General features: G+C 65.5%; 3 protein-coding genes across 3 annotated transcripts in view; 1 reads left to right on the plus strand and 2 right to left on the minus strand.

Annotated features, from left to right (window-relative positions):
• The window catches only part of ATP5F1D (ATP synthase F1 subunit delta), a 2,784-nt gene extending 2,546 nt beyond the window's left edge, over positions 1 to 238 (minus strand). Inside the window, exon 1 of the mRNA XM_039696021.1 lies at positions 71 to 238. Coding sequence (XP_039551955.1) covers positions 71 to 205 — 135 coding nt within the window. The 5' untranslated portion in view covers positions 206 to 238. The remainder of the gene's footprint in view (positions 1 to 70) is intronic.
• A 607-nt stretch (positions 239 to 845) lies between these two features.
• Positions 846 to 9,030, plus strand: LOC120495982 (CACN subunit beta associated regulatory protein). Its single transcript, XM_039695997.1, has 10 exons — positions 846 to 983; positions 3,056 to 3,127; positions 3,683 to 3,828; positions 3,930 to 3,991; positions 4,278 to 4,443; positions 4,511 to 4,685; positions 4,872 to 5,024; positions 5,358 to 5,565; positions 5,676 to 5,859; positions 6,156 to 9,030. The coding sequence occupies exons 2-10, from the start codon at positions 3,080 to 3,082 to the stop codon at positions 7,330 to 7,332; spliced, it is 2,319 nt and encodes a 772-aa protein (XP_039551931.1). The 5' UTR covers positions 846 to 983; positions 3,056 to 3,079; the 3' UTR covers positions 7,333 to 9,030.
• Positions 8,661 to 15,642, minus strand: part of STK11 (serine/threonine kinase 11) — a 32,166-nt gene continuing 25,184 nt past the window's right edge. The window contains exons 8-10 of the mRNA XM_039696009.1: positions 14,761 to 14,954; positions 10,591 to 10,810; positions 8,661 to 9,480 (exon numbers count right to left, since the gene is read on the minus strand). Of these exons, the coding sequence (XP_039551943.1) occupies positions 10,602 to 10,810; positions 14,761 to 14,954 (403 nt within the window). The 3' untranslated portion in view covers positions 8,661 to 9,480; positions 10,591 to 10,601. The remainder of the gene's footprint in view (positions 9,481 to 10,590; positions 10,811 to 14,760; positions 14,955 to 15,642) is intronic.

Below are 15,642 nucleotides of genomic sequence, written 5' to 3' on the forward strand. Positions count from 1 at the left end.
CCCCGCGCCCTCAGGGCACACCGGGCGAGGCGGCGGCGGCGGCACCGGGAGCGGGCGGCGGCGGGCCTACCTGTGTGGGTGAGGCGAAGGTGAAGGCCATGGCAGCGGGGCCGGCGGCGGGATCGGCGTAGCCGCGGGCGGGGGGCAGCGGCAGCGAGGGGCGGGCGAGGCGGAGGAAGCGGCGGGCGCAGAACATCGCGGCCATGGCGGCGGCGGCGGCGCGGGGCAGGCCGGGACGGCACCGGACCACAGCTCCCGACGCACCCCGCGCGCCGCCCGGCGGAGGAAAAGCGCGCTGCGCCGCGTGGCCTTATGGGAATTGTAGTCTTTCCCCGCTGTCAGTGTCGCGGTGCGGGGCGGGGGGCAGGCGAGCCCCCGGGCCCGGTGCGGCCGTGCCCCGGCGGCTCGGGGTGCTCCGGGGCAGGGAGGTGCGGCAGGGATGCGGGCAGGGCTGTGGGACAGGCAGGGATGCAGGCAGGGATCCAAGGAGGGCTGGTGCAGGCAGGGATGCATGCAGGGCTGGGGGATGCAGGGATGCAGGCAGGGATCCGAGGAGGGCTGGTGCACGCAGGGGTGCAGGCAGGGATGCAGGCAGGGATGCACGCAGGGATGCAGGCAGGGATGCAGGCAGGGGTGGCGCGGGCAGCACTGGCACAGACGGCTGTGAGGGCAGGAGTGGAGGCAGGGCTGCTGTCGGCAGTGGTGCAGGCAGGGATGCAAGCAGGAGCGCTGTCAGGGCTGCAGCGGGCAGCGGTGCAGTCAGGGCTGGGCAGGCAGCGATAAAAGCAGCGGGAAGGGGGCAGGCAGGGCTCAGAGCTGTGGGGCAGGCAGAGGGGCAGGGGGTACGGGCAGGGCTGGGGCAGCCCCGGTCCCCACGTGACGCCCGCGCCGCGCGGGGGCGGCTCCGGTTCATTCATAAATCCCGGGGCCGCCCCGCCGCACCGAGCGCAGCGGCGGCGATGGAGCCCCGGTCTCGGTTGTAGGTGAGTGTCTGGCTCCGCCGCCTCGCGACAGCCCCTATCGCGACACAGGGAGCCGGCCCGGCCGAGGGGAGACCGTCCCGGTGGAGGTCCCGGGGGCTCCTGCCTCGCTGTCACCAGCCCTGTCACCAGCTCCGCCTGCATCCCTTATTCCTGCCTGTCCCACATCCCTGCTCGCATCCCTCACATCGCTCATCCTCCATCCCTGCCCCACATTCCTGCCCGCATCCCGCATCCCTGCCTGCATCCCGCATCCCTGCCCGCATCCCCGCCCCACATCCCTGCCTGCATCCCCGCCACCGGGCTGGGGCGCGGGGCTGCAGTCTCAGGGGGCACAGCGGGTCCCCCCCGCGCCCCCAGCCCAGCCCCGCTCCAGCCGGACCCCGTGGGTCGCACACACGCGTGGGGCGCGGCCCCGGCCCGCCCCCCGCACCCCTTCCCACGTGCGGGGGCGCGGCACCGCCGGCATCCCCCGACCCCGAGCCCCCGCCCCGGGCACTGGCGGCGACCGCGGGTCCCGCCCCGTGTCCCCCCCGGGGGGGACAGCCCGGGGACCGGCCCCCTCCTCCAGACAATGGCCGTCCTGTTCCTGTCGGGTCGCCATGGAGACGGGATTCCTCCATGATGGGGAACAGGAGGGATATTCTTCCCGCTCCCCCCGGCCCCCCCGCCTCGGGCCTGGGGGTGCCCCGCAGGGATCCCCCCCGTGGGGCGCCCACCCCACGCGGAGCCGCAGCCCCCTCGCCAGGGGTCCCCCCATGAGGTGGGAAGCGGGACCCCCCCACCCCTTTACCCTTTCTCGGGGGTCTCGGGGTGGGTGCCCTCACCTCGTGCTGCATCCCACCAGCTTGGAGAGGCGTGGGGGCCGGCGCGGGCAGGGGGTTCTCTGCCTCGGGAGGCCCCCCACACCCCGATATCCCTGCAAGGGCTTGATACCCCGACCTGTGCCAGGACTGCCCTCAGCCATCGCTGTCCCTCACTGCCAGCTGCGCCACGGCCACCCCTGCGCTGTCCCCACGAGTGACAGTCCCCACCCCTTCACGGGCTCCATTCACATTTTTCACTGACCTAATTCTGAGCGGCTTCCAAGTGCCCACCCCTGCCCGCCCCGGGGGTCCCCGACACCGCATCGCCCACCCAGCCCCGGCTCAGCCCCCTCGGCAGCCTGGGGACACATGGAGGGACACACGGAGGGACACACGGAGGGGACACACGGCCTCGCAGCGGGAGCCGGAGCTCGGAAGCCCCCGGGAAGGGCCAGACCCGCGGCAGGGTGATGATGTCCCCGCCGGGTCCCCAAAAGGCGCAGGGCCGATGGCGGAGGAGGGGAGCGGGACCCCGGTCCCGGCGGCTCTCGCTCCTCAGGAGCTCGGCGCGGCCCCCCCGGCCCCTCGGTGTCCCCCCCGCGCGGACAGCCCGGTGACGGAGCCGCTCTCGGGATGACTCACGAGCGTCACCTGTCGCGCTCCGGCGACACCCACGCCACGAGCCGTGGGGCGGCCACCTGCCCCCCGTCCCTGCCGGGAGCCCCCAGCGCAGCTCCCTCCGAGGGCAGGGGGTCTCCCCCGGCGGCGGGGCTGCGGCTGCCTTTGGCCCCCGGGGACGGCAGCGCGGTGTCACCCCGGATCTGGGGCAGGGATTTCGCCCCCCCGGCCAGCTCTGGCCACCGTTTTGGGGGGGTTCCGGTCCCAGCTCGGCGTGGGGACGGTGGCCGCTCTTGGCGGGGCCGGGGTTTGTGCCCACGCGAGTCCGGGGGCTGTACCCGGAGGGGGTGAGGGGCTCCCTGGGGAGGGGCAGCGGTTCTGCCCTCTCCTCCCCATCCCTCCATCCGTCCATCCCTGCTTCGCTCCTGACCACACCCTCCATCCCTTCATCCTTCCCCTGAGCACACCCTCCCTTCATCCCTCCATCCCGGTCCCTCCCTCCATCTCTCCATCCCGGTCCCTCCCTCCCGGTCCCTCCCGGCAGCTCCGCACCGCGGTGCCGGGCAGGGGCCGGGCAGGAGCCGCCGCCGCCGCCGCCGGCCCGGCCCCGCCGTCCCGGCCGGTGCCTCCCTCTGTCTCCCCCCGCCCCAGGACACGCTCGGGCCGGGACAGACCATGAGCGATGACCCAACACCCTGGGACAACGCGACCGAGAGCGCCACGGTGAGTCCTGCCGGTCCCTGCCTGTCCCTGCCTGCCCCTCCCCGAGCCGCCAGCCCCGGGGTCCCGCGGGAGGGGGGGATGCATGCCCGGAGCCGTGGGCTTCTTGTGGCTGCCGTGGGGCTGCCGTCTTCGCTCGGGTGGGGACGGCAGCAGCGCCGCTGTCACCCCCCGCTCTGCCGGTCTGGGAGTGGGTGACAGTTCTGTGCCCTGCGCTCTGCTGGGATGCTCCGGGGGTCCGGGGGCCTGGGCGCGGATCAGCCCCTCTCCCCCCGGGCAGGGGAGCGAGCACCGAGCCCCGCGGTGGGGCAGGGTTGGGGGTCCTGTCGCCGTCCCCATCCCCATCCCCGTTCCCACTCCCGCTCGGCGCGGGGGCCGCGGGCGGCTCAGCCTCCCCGGCTGCCGTTGCCTTGGTGCAGGCAGGGCCCGGGGGCGGCGGGCGGCGGGGGTGGGGGGCGCGGCGGCTCTGGGGGCAGCGCTGGCGTCAGCGGCAGCTTTGGGGTGGGCCGGGGTCCCCCCAGCGCGTCCCCGCGGCTCAGCCCCTCGGCCCCCGGGCAGGCGGTGCCCGGCGAGGTGTCCCCTCAGGATGGGTACGTGCTGCTGCTCGCCCTGCTCTCCATCTTCATCGGGGGCACCCTGGTGCTGCTCTCGGGCATCCTGATCATCTGCCGCCGCTGCTGCGAGGCCGACCGCCGGCACTCCAGGTGGGCAGGGGGTGGCCACGCCACTGTCCCCGGGGTGTGTGGCACCGCACGGAGGGTCGGGGGGGCTGGCCCGGCCGCCTCTGACCCTCCTCCCCCCGCAGAGCCAGCGATGACCCCGAGAAAACCAACACCACTTACCTGGATGACTCGCAGCAGGCGCAGGGTGAGTGACCCCAGTGCTGGGCTGATCCCCCCCAGCTGCATCCCGAGTTCTGGGGAGGGGGGTGAGGCAGCTCCTGGGCCCTCCCCTCCCGAGATGCAGTCCCCAACCCTCCAGCAGTGACCACCACACACCCCTTGTCCCTCCACTGTCCATCCCTGGCTGTGGAGCAGGGAATTCCAGGCTGCCATTGAGGCCATGAGTGCAACAAGTTTGCCAAGCCTCAGCTGGGGAAGCTGGGGTGCACACCACGGTGGGGGGAGCTGGTTGCTGACCCCCTTCTCTGCAGATATCACTGGCAAAGCGGAGGACCCCGAGTGCCTGTCGTCCTCCAGCTACCGGGATGCAGAGAGCGAGCGCTTCCTGTCCTCCAGCTCCTCCACTGCCCGGCGCGTCTCCTTCAACGAGGCCGCGCTCTTTGACCAGGGCAAGAAGACCCAGGAGAAGGGGAGGAGGTGAAGCTCTGGGCTGAGGGGGGCACAGGGGGTTGGGGCTGCCCCTCCTGACCCGGCTGTCCCACAGGTACACACTGACAGAGGGGGACTTCCACCACCTGAAGAACGCCCGCCTGACTCACCTGCACCTGCCGCCGCCTGCCCTCAAGATTGTCACCATCCACGAGTGCGAGTCCAGCGAGAACAGCCTGCCCATGACCCCCCGCCTGCCCCCGCCCAAGCCCGGTCTCGCCATCTTCCAGGTGAGCCCTCAGTGCCCGAGGGGGCACATGGGGCCAGGCACCCTGCAGCAGCCCAGGGAGGCACCGCTGGGCCCAGGGTGGGAGTCTCAGGGCATTGCCGGAAGTAGAGACAGAAGGTCTTAGGGTGCAGGGGCCCCTCCTTGTCCCCAGCCTTGTGCAGACCCCTGAGTATGTTCTGCTTTGCAGCCCCCTGCGGGGGCCCTGCCCCGGCCAGTGCTCCCCAGCCATGCCGTGGGCCCCAGCTCTGCCCTGCCCGGGGACACCTACAACTCCACCGTGGACACCAGCTTCACAGAGGCCAGCCCGTCCGCCTCCTCCGACTCCGGGGAGGGGCCTTCGGTGAGTGCTGGGGCGGCGGGGGCCGGGACTGGGCAGGGGAAGGGGCTCCCAGCCTGCACAGCCCCAAGAGTCCTGTCCTGCTCCCTCCCTGCTCCCCCCGATCCCATCCCTGCCCCCTCGCTCCGTGCCAGGGCTCAGGAAGAGACGTGGGCATCCAGCTAGAAACAGGCTCTGCCCCCCCTCGCCCCCACCTCGTCCCTGCCCCGGGGGACATTTGTGCATCTGCTGCAGCCCAGCTCTGCGGAGCGGACAAAGGAGCCGAGCGGGATGCGGGGGGGCTGGGGAGGCACGCTTGGGTCCGAGCAGGCACTCACGGCCCCCCCGTACCCCCAGTTCACAGCAGCACCCAGGAGTGGGAAGGCGGCTGGGGCGGGCAGCGCCGGCCCCGGGGAGCCCCCCCCGACCCCCCCCCAGGGGACCGTCCTGCAGTTCTTCACCCGCCTGCGTCGCCACGCCAGCCTGGACGGGGCCAGCCCCTACTTCAGGATCAAGAAGTGGAAGCTGGAGAGCACCCAGCGGGCGTCCAGCCTGGACACCAGAGGTGGGGGTCAGGGGGCAGCGCCGGGCTGTGCAGGGTGGGTGGCCGTGGGTGGGTGGGGGGCTGCTGGCGCCCGTTGGGTTGTCCCCCCAGCCTTGCCCTGCGCCCCCCAGGGTCCCCCAAGCGTCGGCAGTTTCAGAGGCAGCGGGCAGCCAGCGAGAGCATGGACCAGGAGGACCGGGACCCCCATCAGACCGACATCATCCAGTACATTGCCCACACGGACGACGTGTCCTTCCACCCCGCGGGGGGCCCCTTCCTGCCCTCCCCCGCCAGCCCCCCACCCTCTCTCGGCAGGTATTTTTCAGTAGATAAGAGGGGACGGGGATGGGTGAGCCGGGCGCCGGGAAGGCACCGAGGGACCCCGCGCTGCCCTGGGCACGGGGGCTCTGCGGCTCTGGTGGGGCAAACTGGCTCTGAGGGGGTCTGGGGGTGGCTGGTGAGGTTGGGCTGGGGCATGGGCACGGTGGTGGCAACAGCGTGGAGGACCAGGTGGCACCATGGCGCTGCTGTGGAGCCTGCAGGGGCTGGGCTGGCGCATCCCTGCCCGCTGCCTGCGCGGTCTGTCCCTGACACCGGGGTGGTGCCCGCAGGCTAGAGCCAGGCGAGGGGGGCGCGGGCAGCCCCGGCGAGCCCAGCGTGCCCGAGCAGCCCAGCGCCTACCACGACATCTGGAGCCTGCGCGCCTCGCTGGAGCTGTACGCGGCCTCGGAGCGCAGCAACGACCAGGACTCGGTGCGCAGCGACGGCGGCGACAGCGTCTCCTCCACCAGCGGCGTGCCCCCCTGCCCTTCCCCTTCCCTGGATGAGCCCGAAGGCCCCGAGGAGAAGTTCTGGGGTCGGCCCAAGGCGGAGGAGTCGGAGCCCGGCACTCGCAAGCTGCTGCAGATGGACAGCGGCTACGCCTCCATCGAGGCGCCCAGCCGGGGGGGCGAGGAGGGCCCCCCCAAGGACCAGACGGCCTCCGAGAAGCGCATTTGCTTCACCAGCGCCGGGCGGAAAGGAACCATCTTTGAGAGCTTTGAGGGCCGGGAGCCGGAGGAGGAGGAAGATGAGGAAGAGGAGGAGGGGGGGAGCACGACCCTGGGCGCAGCGGGTGGGGGACACCTCCGTCCCCACAGCCCCCTGGCCTGGTCCCCGTATGGGCAGATGTTCCCGGGGCGGGAGGGGCTGCCCCGGCGGGACTACAGCATCGACGAGAAGACGGACGCGCTGTTCAACGCCTTCGTGCGCCACGACCCCCAGTTCGACGAGTCCCCGCTGCGGGGCAAGCACCGCTCCCGCACCCACCTGCGCAAGCAGTGGCAGCACACGAAGCAGTTCAGCGACCCCGGCGTGCGGTACCCGGCGCTGGAGCGGCACCGGACGCCCCTGCGCCGCGGCGACAGTGCCAACTACCCGCTGGACTCCCGGTTCCACAGCCCCCTGCCCCGCATCGTCAGCGCCGGCGACGAGGAGGCGGCAGAGGCGAACGATGGGGTCCCCCCTGCCCCGGCGCTGCCGGACCCCGAGATCCAGGTGATCGTGGAGGAGCCCGGAGAGGCGGCCCCCGAGCCCAAGGCTGGCTCTGAGCCCCCCGAGGACGATGACTGCCCCGGCCCCGGGAGGTGCTTGGGGCTGGGCTCCGGCTCGGAGCTGATGGACAAGATCGCCGGCGGCCTGGAGGAGCGGCTCTACGGGCACCTGAGGAAGGCGGCGGAGAGAGAGACCCCCGAGTGCACGGTGGCCGTGGCGGCCAGTGACGCCTCCCCCGACCACAGCACGGTCTAGGGCCGGCAGGAGGGGGAGAGACCCCGCACAGGGGGGCTCGGCCCCCAGCGGGGCTCAGGGCTTCATCCCCTCCTGCTGCCGGCACGGGGTGCCCAGGGCGGGAAGGGGGTCCCGGCCCAGGCCAGGAGGGCACGGGGGGACCCCTGGCTGTAACCTCAGCCACGGGGGTCCCGTAGCGTGGGGTGGCCGAGCCCCCCGGCTCCCGGGAGCGAGGGCCTGGGCTGGGGGAGCCCCGGGGGTCGGGGCTCGGTGGAGAAGCCGAGCGATGGCCGGGGGTCAGCGCTGAGGGACTTGGTGAAGCCCTCACCCCGCTGAGCCCCCGCAGCACCTTCGCCCTCCCCTCTCTCCGAGGTTTTACAAGCAATAAGCCTCTCCTCCGGCCGGGAATGCGCCCAGGAAGGGGCCGGAGCTGGGTGTCCCCGCTCGGGGGACGCTGTGGTGCCACCCTGGCCAGGGTTTGGGGAGGGGCAGTCACCTCCTCAATCCCAAACCCACCGAGGTCTGCAGGGAGCCTGGGATCTGAACTGGAAGCAGGGGGCTTGGGCCAGGGGGATTCTAGAGGGGCTCAAGCTCCTCCTGGGGAGCCCCAGAATGGCAGCCCAAGGGCTGTGGGGGGAAGGATCGGCCCCGGGGACCCCAAAAATGCCCCCCGGAGGGGTGAGGGTGCCCGGTGCCTGCCCCTGGTGCTGCCCCCCTGCCCAGGGTACGGGGTGAGACCAGAGCAGGGCATCCCCAGCAGGTGCTGTGGGGGACCCCCAGTGCCCCCCAGGAGCTCAGGGGGGGCTCAAGGATATTTATTTTTACAGAGGCGGCTGCTGCTCCGGTGGGGGGGGAGGGCTGAGGGAGGTGTTCACTTTTTATTGGGTTTTTATTTGAGTTTCAAAGAACGGGTGAAAAAAAGAGAAAAAAAGAAACTGCCCCAGCCCAGCCCTGGCTGTGGCACCTGGGACTCGGCAGCGGGGGGGGGACAGGCAGGGCCCCCCCACACCCCCATTGCATGCGAGTAGAGGCCGGGTTGCCCCTTCCCTCTGTGCAGGCTCTGCCCAAAGCTCCCCCTCCATCACCTCTGCGTTTTTAAGTCTATAAACAAAGGAGAAAAACCAAAACCAACCGTGGCATCTCTGAGCTCTTTTCTTACCTTCTGCATCCCCTGGGATGGTGCCTGCTGTGGGGTGGGGTGGTGGGGGCAGGGGGGCTCTGGGCCTGGCATTGCCCCACAATTGTGGGTTTGCCTGGGGGGCTGTGCCCTTCCAAAAGGAAAAGGAGGAGGAGGGGCTGGTCATACCCCCGACCCCACCTGCTGCAGGAGGAAGGACATGAAACCCACCTGCTGTTTTCACTTTATTTTTCTTTAAAAAAAAAAAAAAAGAAAAAAAAAGGGGGAAGAAAAGCAAAAAAAAAAAAAGAAAAAAAAAAAGAAGAAAAAAAGCCAAGTGGCTGCCACCACCCTGATCCCTTTGGAGCCCAGATTCCTCCCAAGCTCTGAGCCCTTCCTGGGCCCTGTTCCCTTCCGAGCCCCTCCGAGCCCCCGTGCAGCATGCAGGTGTAATAGAGTTCTGTTTTGTTTTAATACCTGGTTTTTTTGGGTTTTTTTTTCCTCATCTGGTTTATTTTAACACATCACGATGTGTAGGAATCTCTAAATATACCGCAAATATAAACAAAACAAACAAACAAACAAACAAACAAAAAATAAAACAAAAAAAAAAGAGAGGAAAATATATAATATATAACAGTAGTCTAAAACATAAAGTGCACGGCAATGGCTTTGCACGACTCTACACGGCCGGGGGGCCTGGCAGGGGGGAGAGGGAGGGTCCCACCCCCCAGACCCCTCATCCCACCCTTCCCATCACAAAATTAAAAACAGAATCAGTGTCTTGATTGGCAAAGAGTGATCGGGGGGAAGGGGGCAGCGTCCTGGCAGCGGCAGAGTTCAACTCCCAGGTGTCTGGTGGGGAAGGTCTGGCCACTGCAGCTTCGTGTCCTGGCGCTGGCCGGAGCAGAGGGTGTGGGGAGGGGAGGGAAGGGGGGCTCCTTGGTTGGTTTCTTCTGGTTTCCTTTTGGATTGCAAGCACAGTCCAGTCCCAGGAGAGAGGCAGAGCTGGGGCAAGGAGGGGGACACAGGCTGGCCCAGGCCCAGGGACGCTGTGGGGAGAACAGAGAGAAGGGGGTTAGGGATGTCAGGGGCTGCCCAGTTTGGGGTGCTGGCTCTGCTCCTGCTCTGGGACTCTCTCTGGCATCCTGGGATGGGAGTGAGGGGCTGGGATCCCTGTGCTGTCCCTGGAAGGTTTTAGGGGCTCCCACAGCACGTGGTCCCCCAGCCAGGTGAGCCCAGGCGCCAAGAAATGTCATTTATGGCAAGAAGAGGAGCATTCCCTTCCTTCAAAAGGTTTCTAAGGGGGGAAATGACCCAGCTTCCCCTTGCAGCAGCAGCTGAGCAGGAAGGGGCAGGAGCAGCAGCAGGTCCAGGGGAGCCCCATCCCAGGCTCTGGGGAGCCCCATCCCAGGCTCCGGCTGCACCGACTCCCCGCAGGTGACTCACTGCCCCCATGAATTAAAGATGGAGCTGCCACGGGCCTCTGACAGCTGCAGGGGGAGGATCCGGCTTTTATTTCGGGCTTTTTTCACACCACAAAGCTGGTCGTGATCCAGGAGATAACAGAGCTCAGCCCCAGCAGCGCCGTGACGAGCATGAGGCCGGGGGCGGATGAGGCTGAACATGAGTCACTGCTGGCTCCGTTATGAATGAGGGGTGGGAAGGAGGGGACAGGGCTTGGAGCTGGGGAGGAAGGAGCCGGAAGGAGGGGGGGAAGCAGGGAGTGGGCTCAGCTTCCCCTGGAAGTGGCCTGGCCATGGCGACAGGGCCACCTCCTGGGCCAGGGGGACACCCTGGGGCTCAGCATCCCTCTGTGCTCCCCGAGTCCAGGTGAGGCTGGGAGCAGGGCAGAGGGACCCAGGTGCCAGGGAAAGGGGGTGACATGGCACAGCTTAGCCACAGCCCAGGAGGGGAGAGAGATCACTACAGCACCTTCCACATGGCAGGGCAGACTAGAGCAGAGCCAGGTGGGCACAGCAGGGAATGGGGGGGGGCTCCCCTGTGCTCTGCACCCCCAGCACCACAGGAGATCCAGGCTCTGGCTGCCTGGGGATGCTCAGGATCCAGACTACAAAACACCCCCCAACTCCCTCCCCCTGCCCATGGCTGGGGCAGGCTCTGATGTCCCCCCGCTCCCTCGGGCAGACCCCGGCGTGTACCTGGGCAGAGCTCACTGCTGCTTGCAGGTGGAGAGCTTGCGGATCTTGCTGCTGGCAGAGCAGGCCTTGCGGGAGGGGTTGGAGGAGGCGCTGGCCCGGCGCTCGCCCTTGGCCCTGGCGCTCAGCTGCCCCGGCTCCGTGCCGTTCATGCACACGGCCTTGGGCAGCCCCCTGCCGCGGCTCTGCCCGTTCTGCCCGGCCTCCTCCTCAGGCACCTGTCCTGCAAGGGAACGGCCACGGTCAGGGGTGCCAGCAGGCCCTTCCCAAGGCTCTGCATGGATCCTACAGACCCTTCCCAGGGCCCTGCATGGATCCTGCAGACCCTTCCCAGGGCCCGGCATGGATCCCGCAGACCCTTCAGGCCCGGCATGGATCCTGCAGACCCTTCCCAGGGCCCGGCATGGATCCCGCAGACCCTTCCCAGGGCTCTGCATGGATCCTGCAGACCCTTCCCAGGGTCCGGCATGGATCCCACAGACCCTTCCCAGGGCCTGGCATGGATCCTACAGACCCTTCCCAGGGCCCGGCATGGATCCCGCAGACCCTTCCCAGGGCTCTGCATGGATCCTACAGACCCTTCCCAGGGCCCTGCATGGATCCCGCAGACCCTTCCCAGGGCCCGGCATGGATCCTGCTCCTGTGGAAATCCCAGCCTGTTCCTGCACCTGCAGGAGAGGGATCCCCGAGCTGGGATGTGCAAGCCTGGGAGGACTGCACCTCCCTCCTTGCTCCCCTCAAGCACTGGTTTGTCCCCCGTTGCTGCCACAGTGTCCCCTCCTCCCTGGACTGCCCTGCCCCAGACCTCAGGCAGCAGCCCAGCCCCTCTGAGGGGCAGCAGTGGATGAAGTCACCCCTCTTCCTCCTGCCTCTCTGCAGGTCCCAGCCCCAGGTACCATCCTGGGGGTACCCGGGGGCTGGGTGTGCTTGCAGAACAGGGCAGCACAGCCTCTCCTGGCAGGGCTGGGGCTCGGCTGTGTCACTGTCCCCTGAGGGAACACGCCATGGGTGTCATCAGCCCTTCTCCCTCCTCAGCTCCTTGTGACTCAGCAGAGCAGGTGAAGAGCCATTTCCAGAGGCACCTCCTGCTGCCACAGCCGGGGCTTGGGTCACGTCCCCTCACTCGGGGAGTGACAGAGGGATGTGGCTGCATCCCGGGGTGCTCCCAGCGGGGACAGCACAGCCCCCAGCCCAACTCAGGGCGAGGAGAGGCTTCGTCAGGCTCCTGGCTCCCCCCCACCGGATCCAGCCCAGGCAATTTCCTTCCAGCAGGAACGTCACGCTCCAGGGCCCTTCAGTTATGACTCAGAGGTTTGAGTGGAAGCAAAGGCTGTAAGACGATTATGTATAATTTTCTTTAAAGGATGCTCAATCCTTTCTCTGCCAAGGCCGGGCGGGACGTCAGCTCCGCTTGCGCCAACCATCACCCCACTGCTGGAGCTGGGGGGGACACAGGGCTGCTGGGGGAGCTGCTTCTCCCCTGGGGGAGCACAGTGGGGGTCCCACCTCGGACCCCTGTGCCTTGCCACATCATCCCTGGCCACTGCCAGAGGTGGGGAGGGAGGGGTGGGTGTATCCTGGGTTACACATGCCATCAGTTTCCTCCTGGATCTCCCCCTGTATCCCCCCCAGTGGCTCCCAGCTCCCAGTCACTGGCTGGGGGCTGCTTACCTGAGCACTCCTGCCACGAGAACAGACAGGGACTGACTGAGCAGGGACAGTTCCTGGCTCCTGGCACCCAACCCTGGCTCTGCTGGAGCTGGTGGCACCTGCAGTGCCCAGCCTGCTACTCCAGAGCAGCACAGCTCCTGGCCCAGCCCAGCTCACCACAAGGGATTGTAGTGATGGGGGTGCTCTGGCACCCCCCAGGGCATGTGCCAGTGCCCCTGGCACTCTGGCAGTGACTGGCACAGCAGGAGGCTCAGGAGCACAAAGCTCACAGCCCTGCTTATGGATTCCTCCATGCCTGACCCCTCTGGAGGGGTGATGCCTGGAAAGGGCTCAGGGGTCCAAGTTCTAGAAGAGACACACAGGTCCCAGAGCCTCCAGGCATGGGCATTCCAAGGATCAGGCTGCAGCCCCAGCCCAGCCCAGCCTGGCTGCAGCACCCCAAAGCTCCAGGTTTTCCATGCCATCCCTCCATCCCACCAGCACAACTGCAGAGCCTCAAACAACCCCATTCAGAGCAAAGCTGAGCACTTCTTCCCCTCCCTCGGCTGAACTCGGGCCAAGTCAATTAACATTTCTGACTGGGGAGGGAAAAAGAATCTATCCAAACAGCTCACTTGTCTTTTGTGTGACTCTTCCCTCCTCCCCTCCTTCCCTGCTTCAAAAGCACAGTCCCGGGAGTCTATTATGGATATCAAGGAGGGAGGTGAATCGTGAGCTAATTTTACCTCCTTCACCAATGACAGTTGCTGACGTTCAAATTAATGAAAATAAAAATTCAGCACGGGCTGAAGTCTTGGCAACTGCTGCCCCCGCGGAACCGCTGACCCAGCGCCGTGTCTGCCCGAGCAGCTCCTGCCCACCTCACCCTCACCACGAGCAGGCTAAAAATAATATAAATAAAGGCAGAGCTGAGAGAGGAACCAGCAACGTGGCTGGCTCATCCCTGCTCATCTCTGCCACCCCTCACATTCTTAATGGCTCCGCATCCAGCTCATTCAGGCACCAAAAAAGGTTTCAAAATAACACCGCAAAGAGCCTTTGAATGGCTGTTTGTCAGACTGAGCACACAGGCACCGTGAGCAGCCAGGAATGCAGCTCCCCGAGCACCAGGCTTGGCTCAGAAGCTCCAGTCCTGGCTGTATTTTCCAGCCTCAGACTGAAAAACCCAGGAGCAGGTGCTGCAGGATGGGGCTGCAGCAGAGGAGGGGTTAATGAAGGACAGGAAAGAGCAGAGCTCAGCCTCTAGACCTGAGGCAGCACAAAAGCACCAAGCAAGACCAGGATGATCACATCCCTTCACTGCACAAGAGCAGGGAGAGGATTCTGCCTCCAGGCCACAGCCATCCTCTCCTCCATCCTCTCCTAGCACTTCCCTGGATGGGATGTTTAACACCGATTGAACCAAGGGCTTGGAACATTTACATCTCCCCACAGAGCTGCATGAATCTTTAAATAACCCTTTAAAAATGAAAGCACTTCCTCAAAGCCCCTTCTTCCTCTGAAGAACACAGGATTTAATGAGGTTTCCTCTTTCCCCCCCTCAAACCCAACACCCACCCCCACCCATGAGTCACTCACACTCCTGCTCTGGCTGCCCAGCAGAGCCACAGCTGAGCTGATCCCCCATGAGCACGGGGGCTTTTCATTCATATTTTAATATGGGATCACTGCTAGAAATGCAGCAGGTTCAAAGGGATGCTGCAGGAAGACTTTGGTGGAAAAATTCACATTTATTCCCTCTGCAGCTGCCCCCACCTCTGCAATGCCCCACAAACCCACCAAGAAGGGTCTGTGCTGGGACCCTCCTCATCCTGCTTCTCCCACGAGTGTTGAGGGGATTCCTGCCCACCACAAACCCTGCACATTCCACCTCACCAGCCCCTCTCATCCTTTAGGCCTCTAATCCCTCTGAAACAGCACAAGTTACATAGAGAACATGGAAGATCTTCCAGTAATCTGCCTGTCATCTGCCATGACAGCTCTGAATTGGGTTTAAACACTGCTGTTTGTATGAGGAGGGTGAAATTCCTGGTGTCAGTGCTCCCAGTGTGATCCTCAACCTCAGACACCTGCCTGCACGGGGCTCACCCTGCATGGCAGGGATGGACATGGAGCTGGGGAAGGCAAGGACCAGGCTGGGAGCAGTCTCCCAGCATGCAGGGGATCCCCCAGGTGTGCCACATACCCTGAAGGCAGAGTAATTTCAGGGCTCTGTTCACAAATAACTCATTCTAGCAAAACTGGTCCAAAGAATTAACTGTGCTGAGCAGCAGAGTCCAGCAGCAGCTGATCCTGGGAGAAGGGAAGAAGCTGGCACAGGGGTCACACTGGGTTGGGCATCCTGGTTGATCAAATCAAGGACTGAGGAATCTGGAGCATCATGGCTCACTCACACCATTCTACAACCAAGAATCTCCTCTGCTGAAAGCTTCAGACCTTGAGGCCTTTCCTAAAAAAAGCTTTAAACCCCCAAAAAATCCCCCAAAACCACTTCTCCCCTACCTGGTACTGTGAAGTCCTGAGTGTAGATGATATCATCTTCAATGTCATACAAGTCATCATCCTCTTCCTCATTGTAGCCATGCAGATCTTCCAGGTAAGGCACCGCCGTCATGCTCCTCCACCTGTCCTTTGTCTCGGGGCTGGGAGGGATGGGCACCAGCGCCTCTGCCTGAGCGTGTTTCTTCCTAAACCAGCTGCAGAGAGCCCCAGGGCAGAGCTGGGTCAGTGCACAAGGCATGCAGGAGTCCTCCAAGTCCCCCAGCCCGCCTGAATATTCCCAGCTGGGAGCTCCACCCGTGCCAGGTGAGGGGAAAACAAAAGGTCTGGCCAGGTGGCAGTGCTGGGGTGTGCTGAAGGAACAGGACAGGAACAGAGGGACAGGCACACAGGACCATTCTCTCCATCACCAACTCCAGCCCAAACTACCTGTAAGTCAAAACACTTCAGCAGAGCTGCCAGAGCTCCTGAGTTTTATTATCCAAGCAAGCAGGACAGAAGGAACTTCCCCCATCCTGAGGCTGATCCAGCCCAGCAGACACAAGTTTGCAGGATCCCAGCCTGAGCAGAGGGGCAGTTACTGCAGCAGTTTCCTCTAAAAGCCAGTTTGCACCAAGGCCACAGCAGAAATGCTTCTACTTTATCTTTTTATCCCCCCCTGTCTCAAGGGACTCCTATCACCACCAAGCCCGTGCTGCCATCTGGCCAGGAAAGGATATCGCCTCCGAAAGCTGTTCCTAATCAGATCAGGAATCCAGCAGGCTGCTCCCAGCAGCATCCCAGAGCCAGATGGGACAAACCTCTTCGGTTTTCATCGTGCTCCCAGAGCACAGCTCTGACTCCAGACTGTCTGGGACATCTCCCAGTGCTGCATGTGGGCACCCA

Source organism: Passer montanus, unplaced genomic scaffold (genome assembly GCF_014805655.1).
Source record: "Passer montanus isolate IOZ18808 unplaced genomic scaffold, ASM1480565v1 scaffold112, whole genome shotgun sequence".
NCBI lineage: Eukaryota > Metazoa > Chordata > Aves > Passeriformes > Passeridae > Passer > Passer montanus.

Excerpts from the sequence above, each read along its gene's own strand:
- LOC120495982 (XM_039695997.1), top strand. The coding sequence starts at position 3,080 with ATGAGCGATGACCCAACACCCTGGGACAACGCGACCGAGAGCGCCACG. Across the intron at positions 3,128-3,682 it reads ACGCGACCGAGAGCGCCACG|GCGGTGCCCGGCGAGGTGTC; the intron begins GTGAGTCCTGCC and ends GCCCCCGGGCAG. Across the intron at positions 3,992-4,277 it reads TGACTCGCAGCAGGCGCAGG|ATATCACTGGCAAAGCGGAG; the intron begins GTGAGTGACCCC and ends CCTTCTCTGCAG.